The sequence below is a fragment of the Corvus moneduloides genome, chromosome 23 (genome assembly GCF_009650955.1).
Source record: "Corvus moneduloides isolate bCorMon1 chromosome 23, bCorMon1.pri, whole genome shotgun sequence".
NCBI lineage: Eukaryota > Metazoa > Chordata > Aves > Passeriformes > Corvidae > Corvus > Corvus moneduloides.
This window is the reverse complement of record NC_045498.1, coordinates 6,199,639-6,226,289: the sequence shown is the minus strand read 5'-3', so window position 1 is coordinate 6,226,289 and position 26,651 is coordinate 6,199,639. Positions and strand designations below refer to the sequence as shown.

Here is a 26,651-nt window from a genome sequence, read left to right as displayed (position 1 = left end):
TTGGTAGTGAAAATATAATTTTATTTAACAATAGCTGCCAGCAGTATACTGGTATATCTGTAAAAGATGTTCCAGAAAGTGAAAGACATAAGCAAACTACAACAAATTGTATCAACTCTTCAAGTATTTCTGCAAACCACACTCCAATCCTCCATGTCCTGTCTCGGGAGTCTCCATCCCCTAATCCTGCTCCCACCCCCTCCAGAAACTAAACACAGGAGTTGGTGGCACAGGTTCTGAGGCAGATGGAGCATTTCTCACTTGGGTTACTCCTGAAAAATGTTCATGGGATGTGCTCAGGTAGCTCTGAGTGGCACAGGGAGCACGGCAGAGTTGGCTGCACTTCACCACTCTTTGCTCTGCACCCAGATAGGCATCGGTGGGTTTGGCTCGAGCAGCTCCCATTTATTCCTGTCTGTGCTCCTTTGATACCAAATGCTAATTTGCTGCTTTAGCATAAAAATTTGATTACATCTCTCTTCTTATCATGGAGCTGCACGCAGCTCTCGATCAGTTTGGACATGCCCACTGCGGAGAAAACACCGATTTTATGGGAAACTGCAAAGCTCTAAGCTGGCACTGCCCGTGTGGGACATCCAGGGAGGAGATGGACTGGGAAGCTGTGGAGGGGAGGGAATTGTTCCACGAGCCCACATGGCTCTTCTTTAACAGGCAGCCTTTCCACAGCAGGGATCTCTTCAAGAAGGAAAGCTTTGTTAAGGGGGGAATAATAATAATAATAATAATAATAATGCATCTAGGATAATCTGTTCTCCCACACAAAAACAGGGTGCAGGTGATGGATTTTCCCTTTGTGTTCAGGAAATACACAAGTCACCTGTTTTAATGCGAATTTAAGCATATTTCAGCTTGAGAATAAAGTAAGTTATTCAGCATGCTAATACATGCAACCAACTTGCAAACAGGAATGCTTACTTGAAAGGGTAACTGCTGTTTTTAAATTGGAGAAGGGGCTAGAAGCAGCATTTTAAATTTAAACAGGGGGTAGATTAATTGCTGTTTGATGAAATTAAAAATGCATTTAAAGATCAGATTGTAAACAAGTTGACAGAAGTCAAGAATTTACATAGTTATGAAAGGGCTTTTTTAATTAGTGTGGAGCTGGTGATTGGGGCCAGATGAAAGTGCTCTGCCCACACCAGACGCTGCCTTTCCCCAGTGCTCTGCAGGGATCACCTATGGAGCTGGGAGCTGCTCCTCTCCACCAGATTCCTGCTCCCTCCCCGAGCCAGGAGGGGCTGGGCAGCTCCTGCCACAACAAAACTGAGCAGCAGGAAGCCTGAAAAACACCCGGGACAGTTAGCAGTGCCAAGCTGGTGCTCATTGGAATTCCACCTCCGAGGGAAAGGCTCCGTTGTGCCGAGATAAGAAATCCACTGGTCACAGACAGAGCTTGAACTTTGTTTACAAGCTCTCAGACACAATTAAAACACTGAGAGAGAATGAGAATGGTTTGAAGGCTGCCTGAACAGTAGAGGGAATGGATTATCTCCAGAAGGAGCTGGTGTTTAAGGAGGTGGGGGTTTGCTTGCAGCAGCTGCACCCCAGGAACTCCCGGCTGTGGGTGATGCTCAGTGCTGTGCCCGGCACTCTGCACTCCAGGGATAATTCCCTTGGGAAGGGAGCACGGCCTGACTCCTACAATCCCATCAACATAACTTCCAAGGGCCATCCTGATCTGTTTTTGAAAGGAGAGCTAAAAACTTAACAAGGATATGCCCACAATCACGTGCTTCCTACAGTTTTGTGAACTCTACCATGGCAAAGAGCACCAAACCAAGGAGGGCTGGGCTTGGGTTTTTTCTCACCCTACATGTCATTAAAAATGCTGTTCCCTAAATAAAAAAGCCATTCCTTTTTCTAGATGTCACATTGTAGCACAGAAAGAAGCCCTACAGAGGATTCTTATGGCTGAGAAACTTCATTCAGGAGGGGAACGTGACACGAGAATACAGCAACTATTAAAGGGCCACAGTTAAGGTTTTCCTAACCAGGTCACTCCCCAGGATTTTCCCTCTGTGCCTAAACATTCCTGTAACAAATCAAAACAGGGATTAAGTGTACCTAAGAGAGTTGCCTTTGAAAGAGATGTGACAGGATTGCTAAATGCCTTGATATTGGAATTCTAGCTCTAGGAAGGCAAGGCAAGGCACCACAAGCCAGGTATACAAATATGGATCTTCTACGTCAGACTAACTCCACGGGTATATAAAGTAGCAAAAGCAGGATGCTTAGAAAAGTCAGGCTGGTTTTCAGAAAGCCAGTGCTTACCAAAAAAAAAAAAAAAAAAAAAAAGAAAATTAGTGTATAAAAGTGTTTATGTGAGCATTTCCACGTTATTGCAGAATGTTAAATATTCCAAGAACAACCTAGCAGGAATAGCACTTTCCAGCTTCTAAAATCAGTTAAATATAAAAGTATCTTTACAAAAAAATAGGCATATAAGTCTAGCATTCTTTGGAGTTGTTTATGATGGTCTCTTAAAAATAACCTAGCAGTTTATTTCGTGCATCAAAATCATTAATTTTAAACTATTCCCTGGTTTAGAAACATTTGAAAATTGGTTTTTAAAAAAATTGTAGTGCTATTCCTCAGTGTTGCTGTAAAAAGATTTAAGTATAGTAGTGCAATGATTGTGAGTATGCAAAACTGCAGTCCAGGTGCACAGACAAACAACTGGGATAAACTCAATGGAAAGGACTGGATTCCACCACCACTTCTTACAAAATTCCCAGATTTCCTTTCGGGGAAAAAAAAAAAAGCTACTATCATTTAAGGCAAATGTTCTCTTTAAAGGTCACTTTAGCTTTCTTCAGAGAAGAAAGGGCATTAAGAAGTTCCCATTTCATGGCTCTCAGTCCATTTTGCATCACTAATCATTGCACTGCTATTCCCCACCCAGAGTTAGGACACTACAGTTTCCATGGACTTGGGGTATGACAGAACAGATTTTTAAGTAAAAATCACCAAAAAGACCTATACAAAACAAAGGCTCTTAACTACCAAAAAGAAAACCACTTGCAATTCTTTAAGGTGAACAGAGGGCAGCTTCCAATTCTGCCATTTCCTGACAATTATTTGTTTGCTGCAACTCAAAATTCAGACAATGCAGGTGTTTAAATCTCCTCAAGCTCTTGAAGACACATTAAACATTGAGCTTTGAGCTTCCTGCCCCAGCTCTCAAGCCTGGATTCAAACTTCCCTGATGCTGAGGTCATTCAAATCCAAGTTCCACATTGAGTCCATTCTCAACCATTACTGTGACTTCAAATCCAAGAGATTTAAAAAAAAATACAGCAAAACCAACAAAACATTGCCAAATATTTTGCAAATGGCTCTTTTGGATACTAAGTTCCCTTCTCTATGTAAATAGGATAGACAAGCAGGTACAGTTCAATGTGTCACAGGCATGACAATTGTGTACAGATCTTCTGGAAAAGCAATAAATTCCAAAATACATAAATATTCCTTGTACCATAGAGTGAGACAGGATCCTAAACCAATTCCTGGACAAATCATGGACCACATGTTTACAGAGAAAAGCAGCAGGGGCAAGACAATCCTTCACAGTGAAGAATCCAGAGTCACCCCAGTGCAACAGGAGCACGACTGCATCGATAATATTCAAAGGCTGTGAGAGGAGGTCAGGAAAAACAAGCCTGTAATTAAGTCTGCAAACCTTAGGTAATTACTGTACCTGGTCTATCCACCGTGACTTGGAGTAACTGCGAGTTCATGCAAAAAACAATTGCTATTTGATATGAAAAGAGCAGTCTGTTAGAAGCATTGTTATGGGATATGCAGGAAGTCATCCTTTGCAAGTGCTGATTACTTGGTGAGTCTCTTGGCTACATCACTGTAAGCTATTTCAATCTCCTTGTCTCCAGGACAGGTGTTGGTGAACTCATCCCTGCTGTAAGCATTTGTCAGGTATCTCCAGATCCCTGTCATCTCCTTGGGAATCTCGAAGTTGCGGTATTTTTTGGCCACCACCTGGAGCAAAAGGGTTACGTTATGAATTTACATTCTTCAGCTTAAAACACTTTTCCAGCCCTGGTCACTCTCTTGTGAAGTTATCCTTCCAACTTGGACACCTGGGGTCACTCCTGAAGTTTCCAGAAGCTGTTCCTGAGGGATGCTCCTGCCTCGCTCCCTTTGGGGTTGCCCTCAGCCAGGGAAACTCTTCTGCAGCCAGGCAGAAACTGAGCCTGTGGCTCCATCTGCAGTACGGAGCTGACACACATCACTGCAGGCAGGGAGAAGAATCAAACCACACTTCTGTGGGCACATCTGCACTCCTGTGGTTACCCCAAGCTGCCTCTTCCAAGATTCCAACCTGGTTTTATTTTATGCAATCCCTTTATTTCCCACTTTGTCATTTACTGTTCTGGAGCAGTTTTCCCTGCAGAAGTGAGCAGACACCACTACAGCCATTACCTGCTCACCTGATCCTAACCTTCCTCCTTCTTGTGAGCTCTGCAGCTCCCTGCAACCACGGGCTCAGTGCAGGGAAATGGGCTTTGGCTCCTGCCATTCAAATCCTCTGCTGCCCAACCTGTCCACAGCTTCACACCTGCACCCAACTCCACTGCTCAAAGCCCTTGTGAATGACTCAAATCTTGCACAATTTCAGGTGTTAACAGTGCAGTTAAGCTTACAAACAGCTGAAATTAGGCGGGCTCAGGAATGCCACAAACCATAAATATTTTCTCCTGCATTTCCACTTGAAACCCCCAGGTTTTACCTTGACAATGTGCAGTTTGGGCAGCAGGTTGCAGTCGGCCAAGGTCATCTCGTTGCCATCCAGGAACTTGCGGGTGGAGACTGTGACATCCTCCAGGCTGTTCTCATCGATCTCATCGGGGAGGGGGGAGTTCAGGTACTCGTCCAGCTTCTGCAGGGTTTTCAAGAGGCCACGTTCTAAGGCTGCACAGGAAGGGACGATTTCAAAACAAATTATAAACTGAGACTGGTGCCACGTCTGAAATACAAACGCCACATCCCTGTGCTACCCAGAAACTCTGAAGGATTTGTAATCCTCGTTCAGTTTTTGTGGCCACAGCACTGCTGGAGCTGCCTCTGTGGTCACCAGAACACTGAAACTGGACCAGAATCCCTTTAAATATCCCACAAATGCAGGTTATTTAAAAGCTGGCTAATACAGGGGTTTGCACTAATTTAAAATACTGTAAGACTGTCCACAAGGGTTTATTTTTGGTTTAAAAAGTGGCTTATGTCGGTTTCTTAAGACTGCACCTAACTGGCTTAAACTGATTAGCATTAAGCTATGCTGGGCTTTATATACATTTAAACATAATCTGTTTAATGTCACATGCTCAGCAAACAGCCCTGACCAAACACAGAGCACCCAGGCTGGTGCTGGAATACAGCAGGGTATGGAACATGGCAGCAGGTTTATGGAATGCAGCAGCAGAGGGCAGCACACCCCATAAAATTCCCTTTTATTTTCCAACTGTTTACAAATATTTTGCATCTCTCCCTTTGAAATGCAGCAGAAAGGAATCCTGATTCCCTGAGTTTAGTTTTCCCTCTAAGTTCTCTGAGGACAAAATTGATTTGTACTGAACTACTTAAAGGCCAAACTGTGACTTCTTTACCACTTATTGATCTCTCATGTTAAATCTCCTGTTTTCCCTCCACACAGAAAGGTTTTAATCCTTTGAAGTGACACAAACTAAGCTTAGCTCAGAACTCTGGATGGGAGCCCTCAGTCCTGGAGAGGTGAAATAAGTGCAGCAGATGCACAGAAATTCAACCAATGGGGCACGACACAAACTCTGCCTGAAATTTGCTTCTGGATGTCAAAATATTTATCCTTCATACGAGAGTTCTGAGTGGCTGTTGCACACAGAAGATCCAATACCAGGGATGTTTATAAACCATGCACACCCCACAGAAATTCTGATAGAACTGAAGTTCTCTTTCAAATGTTGAAATCTCTGACATTAAATTTAAACAAGATTTAATTCATGAGATTCTCAAGTGTCCATCAACATGCAGCTGAACCTGTCAGGGAGACAATTCCCACAAAGCTGCTCTGAAAAACACAAGGCAATGATACCAGGAGTGCACTGTCCCCCCAGTGACCCACCTTCATTAGCTTCTGGTCTAGAGTTCTTGATAAATGCAGAAAATTTGGCAAATATATCCATTCCAGCAGTGTTGGACTCTGGATGCTTTGGTGAGAGCTTCAGGTACCTGAAAAGCAGCAAGGAGCAGATCTACAGCACATTTAGCAGAATTGTGCTCATTATCTATTAACTAGCACAAAGCAGCACTTTAAAAACTATTTTACATCAGGTAGATTTACTAATTTATCCTTTTCCAGACTTGCTTCTGAAGTGTGGTATCACACACTAAGGTTTTTAAACCCAACACTTTTCCAGAGGAACACCAAAGCACATTCCTGCTTTCTGAATCACACATTTGTTACAAGCAGAGTGTCTGAGGCAGACACCAGAGCTCCCCATATCCAGGGCTGCCGAGGGGGCACATCACAGATCTGTAAACAACAACACAGGGTTTTTCCACTTCGATTAATATCAGCTGTTCCAGAGAATTATGGACTCCACAACTTTCAACAAAAAACCTGAAGTCTTGCCATGGTAAAAAGACAAAACAATTCAGTCTGTGAAAGGCAGTGTCTGGATCTGCCTGCCAGCTGAAGAGCAGAAAGCCAAGAGTCTGGAGAAAGTTTGAACACATTAAAACAGATTCTCACTGTAGTTTATTACAGGTCAGGACTGAGTTTTGTACAGCAGACTCATCTTCCCTTGCGTTATTTGGACACATCACCAGAACAGCCTGTGCCTGTCACCAAAAGGAAGAGTTTGAAAGAGCAGGAAGGATGACAGGGCCATACAGAGGGTAATTTAAAAATAATCTTTAAGAGAAAACAGTTTTTGATATAAAGATGAGGGAGCTGGGGGAAGAAGGTACGACAAGCAAGAATTATTTTCCATGTCTTCAGTTTACTGATGCTGAAGAACATCCTAATTAGGGCAGAAACGCCCTGTGAGAACTGTGCCTATCTGAGGTGAGAAATTATTATTCTAACACTTACTTGGGTGGGGCCAGAACATCTTCCAGGAACTCTTCGATCTTGTTCACATCTGTTCTCACCTCCCCATTGTATGTGATGAAGGGTGGGTGAGTGCCTGGAGCCAGATTCTGAAGGTCTGCTGGTTTTCTGGGGTGAGATGCAAACCAATGGAGAGTAAGCAGGGGACATCATTTCACTGCTACAAACACAAAAGCACTGCTGAGGCTTTCACATCCTCAGTTTGAAATAGACACCGCCAGTTTTCTTTCTAAAAAGTGAGTTTACAACTGAGCATTTTGAATACACTTGCTAACAATTAATTTAAAACTGTTAAAAACAATTTCCTCCTACCTCTGGCTGTGTTTATTCTCAAATCAATACAATGTTGACTAGAAGAGGGATATCTATACACACACCACACAAACACTCTCCCTCTTTCCCAAGCCCTACAGAACAGTTTATATATAGCATAATCTGTGCTAATCCTCCCCCTTCACACAGAGCAACCCTGATACAGCACAGTGTATAAACCATTTATTACGTGCCCAGGGAGTTCAGTTCTGGGCAGGCTGACAGATGCTTAAATACTAGGTTTAAAATTATCCTCCAGTTTCCTCCAGTGGAAAAAAGCTATTTACAAACAAGAGCAGCACACCTGGGAGAGGAATCCCCTCATTTGTATTTGACATGAGAGAAACAGCAAAAAGCTGAAATACTCAGCCATTTCTAACTCTAACAGTTCTAACACTCCCTTCAGGCAGAGCAGAGCAGCCTGGCCACCACCTCCTGCTGGCCCAGCAACAACAAACACTGGCCCAGCTGAAAACTTTGCCAAGGTAAAGCTGCCCCTTTGGTGCTGTTTGAACAAATCCCGACTGGACCATAAGTCCTGAACTGGGATCGAGCCTTGTCCAGCATGACCACGTTCCTGAGCCAGCTCCAGGCATCCAGGAACTGGATTTACAGGAAACTGGAACTGCAGTTCAAGAAATCCTCCTGACAACACCAGACAGGGAAACTACACTGGTGACATCCACACACACAGTCCTGCAGGGCAGCATGAGAAAGCAGCGTGTTCAGGGAGAGCACTTGGACTCTAAACTGAGCACAGCTTACAAGTTTATCTTGTTTCCCATTTCTTACGAAATTAAGAACCCCTGCCAGAATTTCATGTCCTGCCCACTGCTGCCCCTTCTGTAGTGCCAAAGTGTGTTTACTTGTAAGGCTGAATGAGAAAAGTGATTTTCATACTTTAGAATATTCCATGCCCTGCTTTAAGCTAGGGGATGGAAATCTTATGAATACAAGAATTTAACTCCTTTCAATTTTTAAGCTTCCGAGAAGTTATTTCTCACTAAGAGTTGCCACCACTCTCTCACTTTTAGGATTTAAAGTCTGTCATCGGGTAATGCTTTAAGGAGCTTAACACTTCATTTAAATACAGCTTTGTAACTCCCAACAATTACAGGAAGTCATCGTGGCTCCCTTCCAATTCCCCATGTTGGCCAGATAAAATTCCACAAAAAGAATGTTATTTTAAAAACAAACATGGGCTAGACCACCGGCTCTGCAGGAATACTATCAAAGGCAAGCTTTAGCTCAGAAACAGATTATTCCAAAAAACTAACCAAAAAACTTCTCCAAAGGACCAGAGTGCATCTCAGAGCACTTTATTGATCCAGTCAGACCACCTGGATCTTTCAGGAGAAAGAAAGCAGAGATTAAGATCCCACAGCCCAGGCCCAAACATAATTCAGGGTTTGACTTCAGTTTGCTGCTCCTGCCAGGAGATTATAAACAAGCCCTGCTTTATTACAGCCTTTGGAGCACAACTACACAGGAATGGCCTTAAAAGGCTCAGAGTACAAATCCCCTTAACAGTCAAACAAGAAGGCAATTAATGTAACAGTGAAGTTTTACTGCAGAGATAAATCTGGAGAGCTTAAAAAACAAACCAAACCCAAACAAAAAACCCCTTCTATAACCACTCCAAATAATTTCAAGATGGTTTGTGCCTACCCCAAAGTTTACCAGGGGTTTTGGAGGCAGGGCCACATTAATTATCTGGCCATCACTACCCCCAGAGTTAAGGTGTAAGCACCTCATGGTTTTGCCACAAACCAGAATAGCAATTAGCATGCAAATTATTTCTTGTAGAGCAGACAAAATCCAGCCCCCAAATGTAATACATTTATAAATTACACAAGTACTGCAATGAGGATCTTAAGAGTAACAAGGGGAAAAGTCAGCACTAAAACCCCAGTCCCTCAGCAGTATTTCACACTGCTGAAGTTGGATTCACCTCTGGGAAGTCTTTAATTTTAATATTTAGCATTGTTATTTAAGCTTTGTCTGTCAAAGGAACTGCAAAAACTCAAAATGAAGATGTTTCAAACAGGATTTCAGCACTCAGCTGAAGGCAAGCTGGCCCTGAATGTTGTTCCAAGCCCAACAAATGGTTTATGCACTGCAGCTCTGCTCTGGCCTCCAGAACAAGCCAGAGCTCTGAGCACTGAAATGCTGCTGCCCAGCAGGGGAAGAATGAAGCCTCTGTGTGCCCGAAGAGAGGGAAGAAATGCCTGACTCCTTGCAGAGGGTGGGACAGCCCTCCTCGTTCGCCCGTGTGAGTATCCTGTGTGTGGAGAGCAGAGCTGAGAACTGCAGAATGTGCCTTTGTTAGCACAGTGCAATTATGGAGGGGAAACACTCGGCAGTCAGGCAATCCAGGCTCAGTTTTTCCTGTGTCCCAAGTCCCTCACTTGCGAACTTTTGTACCCGACCATGACCTTTTCAGCCTCACAAACAGACAGAACTGGCCTTGCTGTTGTGCAGCAAGGACGTTATGAGGCAGAGGCAAGCAAAGCCTTTTTTCTCTTTCTGGCCAACAAAATAAATTGAGTTGTTTAAAACAATTCCTGCTCTGCTCTTCAAGTTCGTGTCTAACAGGAACAAAGAGCAGAGGAGATAATTGCCTTGAATAACATGCTTGTAAAGCAGCTTCTTGTGACAATATTAAGGCACCACCTAACATCTATTATCATTCTGATAGTGATAACAAAGGAAAACAGCCCCATCTGATATCAAGCATTTCCTATTATGCACTTAGCTGGATGTGATGTTCTGCAAGCTACACTGCTCTGCCACTGCGTATTGATCAATCCACAACGTTAAAGTTGTATTTATGGACATTTAAATAAAGTCTGAAAGGAATTAAGTTTGTATTAATATCTAGTCTGGCCTGAATAAGCTTCAGCTGTCCTTTGTTTCCTTTCCCAGTGCACAGCACAGAGGTGGTTTATTTGACCTGTTCCCCTGCAGATCTTTAATTTTGCACTAATTTTGTGTTTTCCCCTCTTCAACAGAAAAAAAAAAAAACTGAAAGAAAGCTTTCATTGTATAAGGAAGGTCAACTTTAAACATCTGCAACCAATTTATATGCTAAAAGTTAGTCTTACATCCCATTCCCCCGTCCAATTAACTCCAAGTTGCCAAGGGGACACAAAATAAAGCCAATTCATCAGGCATATTCGGCATTTTAATGATATCTAAACTGGTTCAGCAGTAAAAAGCCTTCCAAGCCTAAAATATCTCTGTCTACTTTCTCCTCCTCCCCACCCCAGTAACTGCAATAGGTTAAACACCACCATCATTAAAGGTAAAGGAAATCCCAAACCCCAACAGTCCACAAGCACAAGCTCTGCTCCTGAGTTTCCACAAACCACAGGCAGGGCTCAGTGGAAGATGTGACACATTTGGTTTATGGGGCTGGCAGCACCAATATTTGCAGGGAAATCCCACACTGGCCAGAAAAGCTCTTTGAGCAGCTATAAATGCACCCAGAGCTGACAAAAGCTGCTTTCTCCCACTCACCACACATGGAAGTCTTAAACACTCCTTGCCAGCACTGAAGCAGCAACTTTAGTGATTTTTAAAACCCAAACAAGTCACCTCCCTCAAAAAAATCACAAGAGGTTAAGTCCAGCAGGGTGATTTCTGCCTCATATGTTGGATTCAGTGGAGAACACTGTGTTTCTGTTGGCTTTATTCCTGAAATTCAGGTTTGGAGGCACTGGCAGCCTCCCCTCTCTGCAGAGCTGTGACCAGCAGAGTTTTACATCAGTGCTGGGAAAACATGACTTCACACCCAAAGCAAACACAAGGCCCCTGCTGAATTTAGCACTTTCATAAAAAAGAATGCCCAAGCTTAGGAAATTAAGACTCCTGGATTCACTTCTCACCATTTTTAGCCACCAAGGTGCTCATTTCATAGAGGAGAAGTTGCAATTTAGGTGACAGCATCATGACTTATCTGGCTGACACCAAACAAAGGCAGAATATTCTACATTTTATTCCTACCATTTCACTTGGACTTACCTCATGGACAGGTATTTTTATTATTATTGCACAATAACCAAAATTATTATTTAAAACATTAAGGAAAGGAGTAGGTTGCACATTGTTTGTGACAATTACCCAACAGTCACTGGAGATCTGACCAGAGGGTGATTGACCAAAAGTATCCATCTGTCCCCACTTAGGGGATCTTGATGTGAAGTCAGAAAAGGAAGAGTCAATATTCAGTTATAAAAGACTTTGTGTGAGTTTTACAGAAGAGCATCGCTGAACAAATTCAAGAGAACTTACCAGACCCATTATTTTCGGTTAAACCATCAGTGAATGCACCATTTACATCCAGGCTGCCTCAGTTTATTAGGACAGATTTTCTTTTAAATTTCAGAAAATCAGCCTGTAAGCCATAAAAGCTCTGGCCAAAGCTTTGTTACACCAAGGGTGCTGAACTCTTGCTGGTCCAATAAATCAAGTATTTCTTACCTCTTCAGGTCCACTGTTGTGACACTGAACACCACTCCCTTCAGCCACAGAATCATGAAGAGCCTCTGGGAAAAGGGACAGTTTCCTATGCTCTCACCATCACTGCCAGCCTGCAGGACAGAACAGAGCATCAATCTGGGTAGGACTGTGCCATCGACACATCTCACAAACACTGGAACATCTTCAGTTAAGCACACACTCAGTACAACTGAAATTGCCACATTTATGAAGTTTTTACTTGTCGTGTCCTCTAGCTGCTCAAAGAAGTGTATAGAACAGTATTTCAGCCAACAAAAGTTATCTCTGACACTGAAGGTGATGCAGCTGCCCTTGGCAGCAGAACATCCTCCCCTGAGCAGCCACACCTTCTGATGGCAATTTTCCAGCATCAATGTTGTTCTTTGCTCTTTATTATTCTTTTTTCTTTCTTCTCCAAGGCATAGCTAATTAATCGTAGTCATCTTCCAGTTCAGTGCTTCTATCTCTCCTGGTGCAGAGCTACCGGGAGCCAACTGCAGCCAGGAACCGAGAATTGATTGTACTGCAGGTGTTGCGAGGAAAGACATAACTGTGAGTACATAGAGACTTCACTGACAATTAAATAATATCCCACAGCCACTTTTTATAGGCAATTTATCAATCAGTCTTTGTCCTACCACAACAAAGATCCACTAGAAAGCAGCAGCGAGCTCCCCAGTGATAGCACACATCTCATCATCGCTCTGACAATGAAGGATGCATTGCTGAGCTGGAAAATTTTAGTTTTTACTGGGCTAGAATGAGGCACTGGAAACCTTTGTTATAAAATTCAGTCCTCTGAGAACTGGTTCAGTACTTAAAGCAGCCATATATGTCAGATTATCCTGATGTGTACTTTAGATTAGATGAGTTCCAACAGATTTTGCTTCTTGTTAGAGTCCTTCCAAGAGTGATTTTCACCAGTACAATTCTCAAAGCCTGGCCAATTCTTTCATCATCACAGAGAGGAGAATTAAGAAGGACTTTGCAGGTTGAGAAGAATCACAGCAGGATTTTCAAAGGCCAGGAAAATAGAAAGATTTTCAGTGAAACTGTCTTAAATTCAGAAAGCTGGTTTGGTTTTTGTAAACTCATGGGGCCTTTGCAGATAAAGCTGAGTCTCTTTTAACAGCTACTGAGGATTTATAAACTAATTAATGTTCCTACAGCTTATGGACTCATTTGTGCAAGTGTCCCTCCTGTCAGAGCTTCCAAAGATCTGGCTGTAGATGCCGAGTCAGTTTTCTTCAAACCTTTATTAGTGTCATTAATGAAGACTTGAAAGAAAAAGGAAGTTGTCTTTCTGCCCTAAATTACAAATTGCCTGCTTTATCTTTGGAAAGGAAAGTCAAACTTGCAGCAGATTATTGTTACTGGCTTGTCTTAAACTCTGCCATGTGTCTGCCCAGGAGACTGAATTCCAGAAGCATCCAGAAAAAGGGTAAAACAGAGCGAGTTTGGGCACTCTGCTCTGCACAAGCTCACCCCAGGGGCAGGTACCTGTGTGAGGATCCAGCCCCGGGGCTCCCTGTGCTCCTGCCTCACCCCCACACTCACAGCAGCAGTGCCTTCACTCAGCGCTCTCATCCAGCAGCTGTGCTTTTATGGATGTTAATATTTAACACATCACTGTCCCTCCACACAGCAGGGTGGATTTCAGCAATTCCCACCACAATTACATCCCTGTGTTTACACTGGAACTGACATTTCCTACAGGTAAATTATAGATTTATATTCGTCTGCTTTTTCTGCTGCCATGTGTCAGATCTGATCTACCTTTAGAAAAAGGCATTGAAAAGCACAACACTCCATCCCATCTAAGGAAAATACGTATTTTGTACTGCCTGGGGTAAGCCATGTTTTGAAGCAGAAATAATTCTTTGACTCAGAACTGATCTCAGTCTTCAAACTTAAAGCAAAGCCTGAGCTACACTGCAGTAACAGCACAGGCTAAAATCCCCAGCCCATTAAACTCTTGGCCCACTGGAATCCAAACCAAAGCTACTTTAAAACCACAGAACTGCACAAAAAGTTGTTTAAAATTTCAGGCATAGCACTGACCTGTGGCTTTCACTAAGATCCATCCTCCTAAGCCAAAATCAAAGTGACCAAAAAAGGCCAAACGCATTTACTTATCCCAAAACTTTCCTTCTCTCCCAACACAAGTGCAGCATTCAAAGTGAGCAACCAACCAATAGCATCTGCTTTAGTTTAAGCAAGACAGGATTTTGGGATTATTTAAGTCAGAAGAAAGGATTAGAGCCCAATAACAGCCAGTGCTATGAACAAACCCTGATGCACTTTCAAAGCCCAACAGCCTAAACGGAGCCCAGACTTTTCTGTCTGCAAACGTTCGTCCCACTTCTGCTCCAAAAAGTCCCAAGTTATTCTGAGCACATACTGGAAAAGGAATGCACTCAGAATGCCAAGAAACTTTGGCTCCAGTGCTCTCGAGCCAAGGAATTCTGCCCTGTAACTGTTTGCCCGAGAGGCCCATTTTGTGTCTCTGTGTTTGATGCACCGGCTGCTGCAGCCCCTCCTCAGGAGCAGCAGGCACTGGATTCTCCCTCAGTCCCTGAGGATTCTCTTCTGAGGGTCACCAGTCTGATGGATGTTCCTGCAAGAGTCACTCCTAGCTCTGATCTTGTCCACTAGAACAGAGCTGTGCTGGCAGTAAACTCTAAACCTTATATATTCCAAGAATATTCTGAAATCTGACACAATTTGTCACCCAGGGGGTTAATCATGGAATAATTGTTGCTTGTCATTGCCTTGACTTCGAATTCAGGTAGGTAATTCATAAAATTCCAGGGTATCTTCAGTGTCTAATCCTCATCACCATCAGAGTAAAGCAAATATTAAATGTTGACTTCTTTACACTAACCTCAGCACAGGCTATTTCTTAATTTAACAAGATTATAGTCATTCTATACTGAGGAGCTTTAGGGTTTTATTTCAATTTCTCTTTAAAACCAGTCTAAAAATCCTTATTACCAGTAATACTACTAATGCCAATCTGCCTGCAACTAGGGCTAATTTTCAATTCTACCATTGCCCACTGAAGGATATGTATTCAAAAACCTCACCATTTATCTAATTTCACTGAATTTCAGGTTTTCAATTGTAGGGATTAGGACCAGACAGAAAAAAAAAGTGCTATACCTCACAGCGAGGAAAGATGGAATTTTTCACTTGTGTGTTACCCTCTACAAACTGAATTAAATTAGAAAAACTTCTGAAAAAGTGGCAAAAAGGACCTTGTTAATTGTAAGACGTGGCACAGGGAGAGCAGAGCACACACACCCCAGAGCACTGCCGTACAGTGTTCTGTGAAAACAAATAAAGCTATTTTTAAAGAAACATTAAAGAAGAAAGGAAGTTCAAACAAGAATGGGAGAGTTACAAGGCAGGAACACAAATCAGCTGCTCATTGAGAAGTCAACCTGGTTTATCACAGCCACAGTGAAATTCCTGGCAACTCCCAGTGCCCAGCAGCTCAGCCCATGCAGGAGTGCCAGCCCTCTGGAAAGGGAAAAACCCCAAAATAAATCTATTTATCCCATGTCTGGAAGTCTGAGCTTAGCTCGGACGCCACCTCCTCCCTTTCTCTTCCCCTGAGCAGTGATTTCATTCAAATGAGTCTGTCTTTCCAAAAGAAAAACCCCAGAGAGTACAAGTAATAAGTAATCAAACATCTGTTTGAGTAGCTGAACAAGCTAAGGGAAGAAAAAAAAATCCATTTAAGTTGTGAAATGTTTGTCTTTACAGCTGCATAAAAATTAACCTGAGTCCTGACACGAGAACCTGCGTGGATTTACTTTAGCAAGGGAATGCTGAAGTTTATTGCAAGACTAACAAAAAACCAGACAGGCAAAGAAACACTAAAAGGGCACAAAGCCCTTCTTATACAGCACAGATCTGAGAATTCTAGAAATCCTTGGTCCAAAGACTCCTGCAAAATTGTTTCAAATATGACCCAGTTAAAAGGAGCCCACTACGAGTTTCCCAAACTGGATCAAATAACTGCAGAGATAATAATAAAGTCAAAGTGCATCTGATGAACAATGTAATACAGCTCAGTCTCTGCCTACAAAAATAAAACAAAAGGAAAGGGCAGAACACCAGAAAACCATTTAATTTACCCAAAACTCTCAAGGGAATTTCTCCCAGATCTGACATACCAGAAGTGGTAAAAAAAGTTTGGATGAAGCGGGATAAATGCATTTGAGAAGCATCTCCCAGAATACTTTTCACCAAAGACAACTACTGGAGCCATCTGATTGCACCACCAAGGAAATCCCCACTCCTCCAAGGAAGAAATCTGCACTCTGCAAAGTCTGGAAGAATAATGCTCCAACCAATAAACAGATTGGGGGAAAATGAAAATAAATGAGAGGATATGTTCAAATTTTGAACTCAGCAGTCTTGAAATACATCTCGAGTTTTAACAATGAAAACCAAACCTGCTGAGAAAACTGCATGAGCAACCCAGCGTGATGCAAAGCCATTGCCTCAAACCAGCAGATAACAATCAATTGGGCATGTTTAATGAGCAGTAAGCTCATTCCAAAACTGAGTAATTAATAATAATCCTTTAAGGATTACTGTTTTGAGAGGAAATGGTTTAAGGTGAACTAACAAAGAGATTCAAGTGAAAAACCTGCAGCGATTCCAAGGTCTGAGATAAAGGAACAGAATACAGAAAGGAGTGGTTTGATGTTCCACACATGAAAAGGGTCTGGGTGTATCAGCCCAAATCCTTGGACCTTTATCTTGCCAAGCTGAACAGACAGAATTCTGTGGTGCTGACTGAGGGTGTTTTCAGATAAGATGTAAAGAATCACAACCATGGAAGGAGTGTGACAGTAATTGATGTAACAAATACTCCCCAGAGTGCCATTATTCCAGCTGTTCCCTGTGTGCTCAGGAAGTGGATGGATGAGCCTCAGGGATGCTCTGTGCAAACACTCACCCTGCAAACCAAAGCAGACCTTAAAGGCTCCCAATGGCTCAAGTATTGATGAATATTGATGTTTTCCTCTTATTCAAAGAGGAAAACAAGTGACAAGGCAATGAGGTGCAGAGACCAGGGCTGGAAAAGTTTATCTGCAATAGTGTTCCACTCCTTGTCACCCTTCCAGATCTGCAGTTTGAGAAGGGAGTTGGTTTGTGTTTTTAGGGGAGGAACAGGTCAGGGAGCAAGGCAGAGTCAGGCCTTGACTAAATCCGGTTGAACCAGATTTAATCTGAGGGCTGAGTGACAGGGACATTTCCTCCTGTCACCTCTGCCTCTCCAGGACAGGGCACAGCTGGGGCCACAACCTCCAGGGCAAGGCTTTTCCTTGCAAAAATGAGCAGGACATTTCAACACAGGGTGGCACAAAAATGGGGCTGATACTGCTGACAGCCCAAAGAAGTTCCCTGCCACAATGAACAAAAGCAGGAGAGGTGGGAATTAGGAAGAAAAACCCAACAGCCCATCCTGCAGAGGATTCAGGATATCAGAAGGACCTTCATGCCCTGTTTCAGTGCACATCAAACATTTCATTCCTGTCACTGGGAGCCTACAGAGACAGGCAGAGCAGCCACTGTGGGGACAGACAAGAACTGAAACCACCCATTGTCACTGTCTTAAAGCACTGACAGTGGGCAAACAAAGCTTTCTCCAACCTTCATATGGGAAGATCATCTACAGATACCACCACACCCCACCCAAATTTAGCTCTACTGAACAATTTAGGCCATCACTGCTACCTTAAATAGCCATTCCTTTGAGGAAAACACAGGCAAAATGGGGGGGGGGAAAGCATCAGGTCAGTGCTCACACCTGGAATTCTCAAAGATAATTAGCCTAGGATAATTAGTGTATATTTGCTATATGCTGACTGACATTAACACAGCCAGGGCAAAACCAGCCTGAGTTACCACAGCCTCTCATGAGCTCCATCACCTTTGTGCCATTTGTAATCAACCCAAGTTCCACATCAGCTGAAATTCCTTTAAACTCAAAACATACTTCAAAATAATTAACAGAAGTCCCTGCGTTTATTTGAGATCTGGCTCTTACAGCAGGGAAAGGAATGTTTGTCAGCCCATTCAAGCTGCCTCTTAAGTCATTACCTTTCTGATAAGTCACCACTGTGTCACACACTGGACTGGAACAGCCACTGGCCATTTTAGGATGATGTTATTTTTAGCCCTGTGATGCTGTTCCCAAGAAAATAATTAGCAGACTTGTCTTGCCCACTTTCCTGCAACTCTTACTGCTACCCAGTTCTCACTGAAAAGCTTTGGCAGAAAGCTATGGGATCCTCAGGATGTAAGGAAGTAAGTTCACAATTCAGCAGAATTGAATTCAGTGCTTCTAGTCCTCTGGAGAACAGGAGATTCCATGCTCATCCTTTGGGAGAATCAAATGGAGAGTCCCAAACCTGCTTTAAATACAAATCACCATTTTCTTCATTGAAGAAATTAGCTTAATGATAGAAACACAAAACCCTGGGTGTATTGTGGACAGACAGACCTAGGACACTTCCTGCCCTGGCACAGGAAAATTCAATTATTCACTAATGGCACAAGCCTGGCATCTCTGCTGTGGCAATACCTTGAACAGAGAGCTCGTGTTGAACAACCCCCCACATGATCAGCAGGGCTACACTGACTAAAATGTGCTGGGTAACATCTTGACACAATCTTGTAACATTCTGGTAGGAAACTGTACACAGACAATTAACTCTGCAGCACTGAGGGTTTCTTTTACACTGCCTGACAGTTGGCTTTGGGTCTCTAGCACATAAACCTAGAGCAGGAATTGTTCATGACAGTGATTCTGTCTCCCTGCACTTATTAAATTTGTTGAAGTACAGTGTGTGCCTTGGCTACAGCCCAAGAGACCCATTTCCAAACCTCCCCCACTAAACCATGAAGCATCAACATGAGAGGAAAGAGTTGCAAACTCTGTCACTGGGGCTCAGAAGAACCGAGTCAAATTTGTATCTGCGGCATTTCAGAGTTCTTCAAATAGACCTCTGACTGTGCATCACTTCCGTGGGACAGGAAAACACAGAGCTGTGTCTGTGGTATTTTATAACCTCATTTAGAGAGAGATGAGCCAGGGGCTGGGCAGATGAGCAGAAAGAACAACCAAGAGCTGCTCCAGCTTCACCCTGGGCTGCTCCTCCTCCTCTCGGTCACTCCAGCCCAGCTGACTCGGACTGAACCCTCCCAGGAGCAGGAGAGCCCAGAGCAGGTTCAGGTCAAAATCCCAGCCCAAAAGGCACCACCTGGGAGCTTCCAAGGGCTGGTAAAACACAGGATGTACAGCTACAACCACAGCTGCCTCCAGCCTGGGCTGTGAGCAGCAATGCCCACAGAAGGAGGTGTCAATGAAGACAAACTGCCCAAATTCTCAGCAGCCTCTCAAAGAGCAGTGCAGTCCTGAACCTGTTCCCCTGCTAGCAGCACATTGAGAAGCTCTGGGAAGGAAAAACATTATCTGAGACCAAAAGTGGGGCTGGAATTTTTATCTTAGAATGAAGGGTTTGAGGAAGGCCTGCTCCCTCTCCAACACAAGCAATGCACAACTAAAAGGCACCTCCCTGACTGAATTCCCCCTCCCCTGGGAGATGGGATCCAAATTTCCTCCTCTGGGACATGTGTCCTTATCTCCCTCAGCTCCAGAACAGGGTGTCTCACCAGGGCACCTAATGCAGCACTCTGAAAGGCCACAGAAATCTACTTAGGCTTGCTTTGATTTTATTTTTAGATAAAACCACATAAAAAAGCTATTTCCTTTATTTCAGAAAAGCAGCTCTCCAAAGGACATGGCAGCAAAGTCCAGCCAAAATAGTAAAGCTTCAAGAGAGCCAAAAAACTCTGAAGCTGGTCCAGTAGCACTGACTGATCCCAGCTCTCCCCAGGAAAATATACAGATATGACTTCACTCCTGGATTACACTCCTATATTTAGTTTATGCCTAATATGGAGATTCAGTGTGCAGAACTCAGTCATTTCCTTTCCTCGGGTAAGTTCCTTGCCCTTTGTCTGGCCAACAATACAAGGAATAAGTCTGAACTCTCAGAGAATTCCCACACAGAGATGTTTGTAATTAATGGCAGTTTAGCTTATGTTTTTCACTTCGGCAGAAGCAAACACCCTAAAAATCCAGATTGCACCACAAACTCATTTGACCTGAATTAAAAACCCCAAACTACTCAAAGCAAGTTTAAGAAAATCAACTATCTTTTTTTTTAGGGAAAAAATATTCTAAATAAAGGATTTAAAGCTCGTGAAGTCAAACCTCTATTTAAACTCCCGTGAAGACAACATAACAATTTTGGGTTTGAGTGGTTTTACTGTTAAAATATGCACAAACAATACCACAAGGGAGCACCTAGCATCTATTTTAAGACTAAAACTGTATTATTCCACACTGAAAAATATGCAGGAAAAAAAAACCACCAAACCTGATTAGGACAATAAGCTGTTTGTTACGGGTTATTTACCAAGATACTTTGAAGATAAAAATCAAATTAGATGGATAACAAATACAGATGTAAATTATTTTTCCATGAACCATCAATTTGCAACCAACCACCACCTTAATTAAATTTTGTTGTCTTAGACAAACTAAGCGCCTACCCTGGCAGACAAAAACCACCTTGTTTTCTCCCACGCTGTCCAGTTAAAACTTCACAGAACTGCACTGCTCAGTTCACTGGGAAAAAAGAACATCTACCAGAACAAGGCAACAAATCCAATTACTGCCAAGTACAGTTATCCACTCTTAAAAGTCCTTCTTGTGGATTTTTAAGTGGTATGTCCAGCCCAGCCAGAAGCTTGGATTGATGTAGGCACTGCTACAAAAGCTTGCAGGCCTTGTGTTTGTCACATCACAATAAATGTTTCTTTTAAACACAATCTCAACACACACTGGTGAGAAAATAACAGTTCAGGGCTTTTTTTTGTCCCTTTGATCTAATGAACACTTTTAAAAATCTAACTTTAGAGTCCAACAGTCGCTTCCCAGAGTACACAGTTTACTGTTTAGCCTGGAGTTCAAGGAACTCCCCAATTAGATCCTGGAAGATCACAGATTCCTGGAAGGGACAACTCAGCCGTCAAAAATCCACGTCCAGAGAACCAACAGCTTCTCTATTCTCCCCATTCCAACTAAAGGACAGACAGCCTTGCTCCTTGAATAAAGAACTCTTTCCATCCCCAGGATGAGGTCAGGATAGCCATGGAAGGACTAGACAGTGCCATGAGTCACTCCAGGCTGGGAGGGGAATGATTACCAACTTCTTAGCATGCTAATCCTGTCCCAGTGCTGCCCACTGCCAGATTAGCAGGCCCTTCCACCCACTCCTTAAGTTGATGTAAGGGTTCCTCATATCTTGTTAGTTCTCAACAATCAAGTATCTTTATGTCCACACAAAACTCTCTTTAAAGAGGATCTCACTCTCTTTATACATTTTCACAAGAATGCTGGTGTTCATGATCCCCTTCCCTGCTTTGTGAACTCATCACTGCACACTCACCCTGTCACAGACTGACACACAAAAGCTTGGACAAGGCTTGGATCCTCAGTGTTCATTTATCCCTGACTTTTGACAGCATCCAGGCCCTAAGTTTGCCCCACAACATGTGCTCTGACACACAGGCTTCTTCCACTTCCAGCCCTCAATGCACACCCTGAGAAATCCCAGCTGGGAAAACTGAGGACAGATTTGTCTCTTGTAGCAGGATCTGAGTTCCAGGAATGTGTTCCCTGGCATCTGACCCACCGAGGGAGTGACTCACAAGTACCACTGCCCATGCCCATACACCCCAACCCCCAGCCTGTGAAGGGTCAGGAGCTGAAATCTGGGAATTCACACAGTTTGCAGATCCCTCTAAGGGGAAAGGAGGAAAAGTGCCTGCGTGCTAAGACACATTTCAGCTGCAAAGTCAAACACAAGTTCTCCTGACAATCAGAGCTGTCTGGATGTTAATCATTGGGAAGGGGAGAAGGGATGCCAGGGAATACAACCATTACTCAGAAGCAATTCTTGACTGAAAGAAAGCTAACTCATCTGTGTAATCCCTCTGGAAATTATTGCCAGGAGGTTTTAATCTTATTTACCAATGATGTGCAAAAAAAATTAACATTTACACTTGTGACCATCTCTGTACTTTTAAACAACTCTGTACCAAGAGCACCAATTCCTGAATCACCAACCAGACTCAAATCAAAAAGCCAAGGATGTTTCTGGCTGTGAGAACTTTCCCAGGCAGAATTTAAAGGAATTACAGTTTGCTGGCCAGAGAAGGAAAAGGCCTGATTTATACCCACTGAGCACAGGATATAACAAAATGGTTACACCTCAGTTTATAAAGGGCTCCTTTACAACGCTCCCAAGAAATAACCCTCACATGACATTTTGCTGTCTACACCAAACACGTATCAAAGACAGGCTGAGGAGGTTCTCAGCTGCTGAGGTTACATCAAACCCTCCAAGGATGATCTGGTGCATAAGGAGGAGACTTATCTAATAAGATTATCAAGCAATAACCCTGCTAAGGCTATCTCTGAGAAGCAGCACTGCATGTCTCCAGTCCTGTTGTTTCCTTGTACCGATGTGCCTTTATATTGTACAGCTATTTTGTGGGTGAAAAAAAACAACTGATGACAAAGAAGCTCATGGGATGGTTTGTTATAAAGCAAGGCACAGAGCTATAGGGCTGCAGAGTGCCACAGCAGAGCTTACAAAGGGAATGAGCACAGGGTGAGACAAAGGCAGACCCGAATCCACACAAATCACCCTGCTCTGCCCAGCCCTGAGCTCCCATGGAGCTGCTGCTGGAGATGCTCATGTCCCCTTCCTGCCACGGCCCCAGCACTGCACTGAACAAAACAGACCCTGAGCCCGGAAACAAACATTTCACCTGCCAAGTCTCTGTTTGGTTCAGATACACAAAAGCGGAGACAAGCTTCTGCTACAATCACTGGGAGTGTTTCAGAGTGGGGTATTTATTAAATGTGAAATCACAGCTTTTTTTTTTTGTACTGACAGTACAATTCAAAGGTAAACAGATAGTAGACTCGATCTGATTTTCAACACAGGTGCCCAATTTCACAATGACATCTTATTTGAGAGCTGCCAGAAATCCAAGGTCTGATTAATTAGCAAGTACACACACGTTACTCAGTGAAGAGGAGAGACCTTCCTCACTGGTTCCCTTCATCTGCTCCAACCTATCCCATGCCAGCAGATACACAACTGTGAATTTCTGGTTTGTGGAGTCTGTTGCTTGTTTCCTTTAACACTGAACTTGTTGACCCTGTGTGTCTTCACCTCGGTATTAGCAGAGGATGCAAGCACTGAGTGCCCTCCAGAACACCCAGGGCTGAGCTTTCAGCAGCTCCATCCTCACACACTCCCTTACAGGAACTGCCCAGGCAGCTTTGTAACTCTGTCCTCACAGCTGAGTGGGTCTATTTGACCAAGTCACCTCACCACGTTTTTTATTTACAATAAAATTCCACACACCATCAACTAAAGCGCAGCTATTATTCCAAGTGACCTATCTGAGCTGCATTCAGATCCCAGAGCTCAAGTTTCTCCGAGCACATTCAACACAATGCAGCCTTCACTGCTCTGAAATGCCACTAGGGCACATAAAAATATTCCTGTTAGACAATGGAAGCCTCCCTCATTAATAAAACATGGCACATACGAGGAAACTAAATGAAATCAGATACATCACTGGTTTTCTCCTAATCAGCTCTCAGGAGAAAAGACTTGGAAAATATTTACAGTTGGTTTAAAAGAGACCACAAGCAGCCCACCGTCTCTGGAATGAAAAAGTGCTGAAAGTTTTCACTGTGACACCAAGAAACAGATTCATCACCTCAGTTTCAGCACTGTAACATTTTCTTACTTAAGTATTCTAATTCTGCACGGAGTTCTCATAGAACTATGAAAATATAAGTTACAGCAGATTGATACATTGTCTTCCGGAAAAAATCGTATCAATTTGCTGGTGACAACACCCTGGTGGAGTTATTCCTAACTGAACCCCAGCCATGCGTGTACTCCTCCCCTCGCCGTGCCCATCCTATTTTGTCACTGATCACAATTTAATAAGGCTCAAACCCCACAGTTCGGGCACGGAGCCAGACCCTTTCTCCTGCTTCACAGGTTTGTTTCTCAAGCTTTAATCCCTACCTTTGTTTCATCTCCGTCTGGCTGCTACAATCCTTTGTGCTCAGGTCATGCAGTCACCGCCCCTGGGCCGCGGGCGCTGGGCTGAGAGCTCGAGTTTGGTCCAGAACTCCTTCCACTACCTCTGCCTGAAGAGCTTCCCTGGCTAACAGTGCCCAGGTAGATCCCAGACACGGCTTGAAAAGTGATTATCTGTCTGGAGAAACACTCGGTAACTTCAGATTTTTTCTAGATTCAACCACGTGAAAAACTGCAACTGAGCTCGTTGAAAAAAAATTACTAAAATCCAAATTTAGCGCTCCTCTAGACAGACACTGTTGGTTCTCTTCAATACACATATTCTGCTTGCATTTTCTGAAGTGGCCATCTAAATGAGCCAGAAAACAAGATTCTATTTGCTTTACAAAAAGAGTGTCCCGATAATCCTCAGCAGCTTCAACAAAGTGTGGGACAAGAGCAACACTCAGATGAAAAAACTATTTTGGTCTATCTGCTGGGGGTTGTTCTTTATCTACAGGGTTTTACAGGGAAATTACTTTTACCTGAAGATTGTGAAGGCAGACGAGAATATCTTCTTATTTTAACCTGAACTTTATCCTTAGGGCAGACAGTGCTCAGCGTGCAGCAGTCATCCATAACACAGGGAAAAGGTTTCCTTGAGGGTAAAAATCCTCCCTGATAACCCCAAATTTAGTCTTCTTAAACCCATGCCAATAAAAAAATTTCAATTGAAAAGGACAGAAAAATTCCCTGATTTCCCCCTTTCATATCATCTCACAGCTTGATTGGTCTAATTCTGATTTAATCACAATGAACACATATCTCTCGAAACTATTTTTACAGCTTCTTCCATGCCACTCCTCATGCATGAAATATTCTCTTTAAACACACCCACAAAGCTTATTTCCCTCTGCCCCCAAATCATTCTGCCATCAATCACTGCTTGAATTTGTTTAAAAATAAGAAAAATCAGCTGATGAACTTTAGGATAGATGAAGATAAACTGCCATATTATATTAAAGACCCACTGCTATAAATAATTCAAAGTAATCTGTAACTTAATTGCTGCAGTTGTAAATTCTAACCTCTACAATAAGAGCCTAAATATTCTAACCAAAATCAGGTCTGGAATCCTCCACTGCAATGCTCTCCCTGGGTCCCGTTACTGCCTCTTGATACTATTACTAAGAAGTACGACAAGTGGAAAAATTCAACACTTTTAGAGTATCAGTTAAGAAATAAAACCTATACTTAGTAACTTATTTTCAAAGCCCTAGCTGACAATTTTCATGTTTGTCATCGTGGCTTTTATACAAAGCAATTCCCAAGTTCCCAGGTGAAGACATCTCTAATTTTCTCACTGCTATTGGAAGAAACTTCATCTGAAGAACTTGAATACTTTTCTGCAGAGGCTTTCAATTAAAAGATGTTTAAGCACAGAAAGAGAAGATTGCACAGAGTAATTGGTGCTACTTTTGATATGAAGTAAAAGTAAGATGCTGCATCACAAGAGCCCCGGAGGATGCAAAATATTGCATCATACAGCAATAAATGAATGCAAAACATGTGGAGATACCATATGGTATCTTTACCAGATAAGGGCAGTCCAACACATGCTCATTCTCCTAGCTTGGATAAAAACCTGGTGTTACTTTACATATTCACTTCCCGACATAAGAAGTAGACTTTTGGGGCGGGGAGCGAGGAGTAACTCGTGGTTTTGCTGCCTTTTTGCCGCCTTCCTGCGCTTTGCTGGGCACACAATGCCGAGCGAGGGCGATCCATTGTGGCGCTCCGTTCTTCCCTTGTGCCAGCGCTGCCCGCGGTCCTGCCCCGCACCCGCGGCACCCTTTGCTCCGGGCAGAGAATCTTCCAGCAAAACGCACCGGGGCCGCACTTCTTCCCAAAAAAAAGTGACTTTGCTTGCGGTCCGTCCGCGCTATCGCCCGCTCCATCTGCGCGCTCTGACTCACCGTGGCTCCCGCACTCCCTCCCGGCGCCGGGCACACGCCCTCGGCTCCGCTTTTGTGCCCGCACCGCGCCGGGAGCCGCGCCGGGGGGAGCCCCCCACGCTCGCGGGGTGCTCGGGGGGGTGCTCAGAGGGGCTCCCCCGCCGGCACGGAGGGGATCGGGGTCCGCAGGGAGCGGCCCGAGGGAGCCGTGAGGGGACGCGGAGCCCCCCGGGCGGGAAAGCGGAGGGAGGAAGGGGTGGGGGGGGGCGCCCAACGGTCGCGGCGCGCGCGCGCTCGGCGCCCAGACGGGACGAGGCTCCCCCGCCCCACCTCCCCTCCCCTCTTTTGCCTCCCCCCCGGCCGTACCTTGACGAAGAGCTCGATGACGGGCTCCTTGTCGCCTTCCTTCAGCCCGTTGACCGGCACGGACAGCGCCATTGCTCTCGCTGCTTCAGCCCCCGCCCAGCCTCGCCTCGCCCGCCGCTGCCACCGCCGGGACAGCCACGCCGCTCCGCTCCCCTCACCCGCCCTGCGCGCGACTGAGAGCGGCCCCGCCCC

The 26,651-nt window shown here is 43.9% G+C and overlaps 1 protein-coding gene across 1 annotated transcript; it reads right to left on the bottom strand.

Annotated features, from left to right (window-relative positions):
* On the bottom strand, positions 1–26,651 carry CLIC4 (chloride intracellular channel 4). Its single transcript, XM_032132139.1, has 6 exons — positions 26,460–26,651; positions 11,918–12,027; positions 7,106–7,231; positions 6,134–6,240; positions 4,766–4,947; positions 1–4,014 (listed from the first exon to the last, which is right to left on the bottom strand). Exons 1-6 carry the CDS (start codon positions 26,529–26,531, stop codon positions 3,850–3,852), a joined length of 762 nt encoding a protein of 253 aa, XP_031988030.1. The 5' UTR covers positions 26,532–26,651; the 3' UTR covers positions 1–3,849.

Bases quoted from the DNA above. Each gene is read 5' to 3' on its own strand.
- CLIC4 (XM_032132139.1), bottom strand. From the start codon at position 26,531: ATGGCGCTGTCCGTGCCGGTCAACGGGCTGAAGGAAGGCGACAAGGAG. The intron at 7,232-11,917 runs GTAAGAAATACT...ATCTCACCCCAG, and splicing joins ACAACAGTGGACCTGAAGAG to AAAACCAGCAGACCTTCAGA. The intron at 4,948-6,133 runs GTGGGTCACTGG...CTTCCTGTGCAG, and splicing joins TAGACCAGAAGCTAATGAAG to CCTTAGAACGTGGCCTCTTG.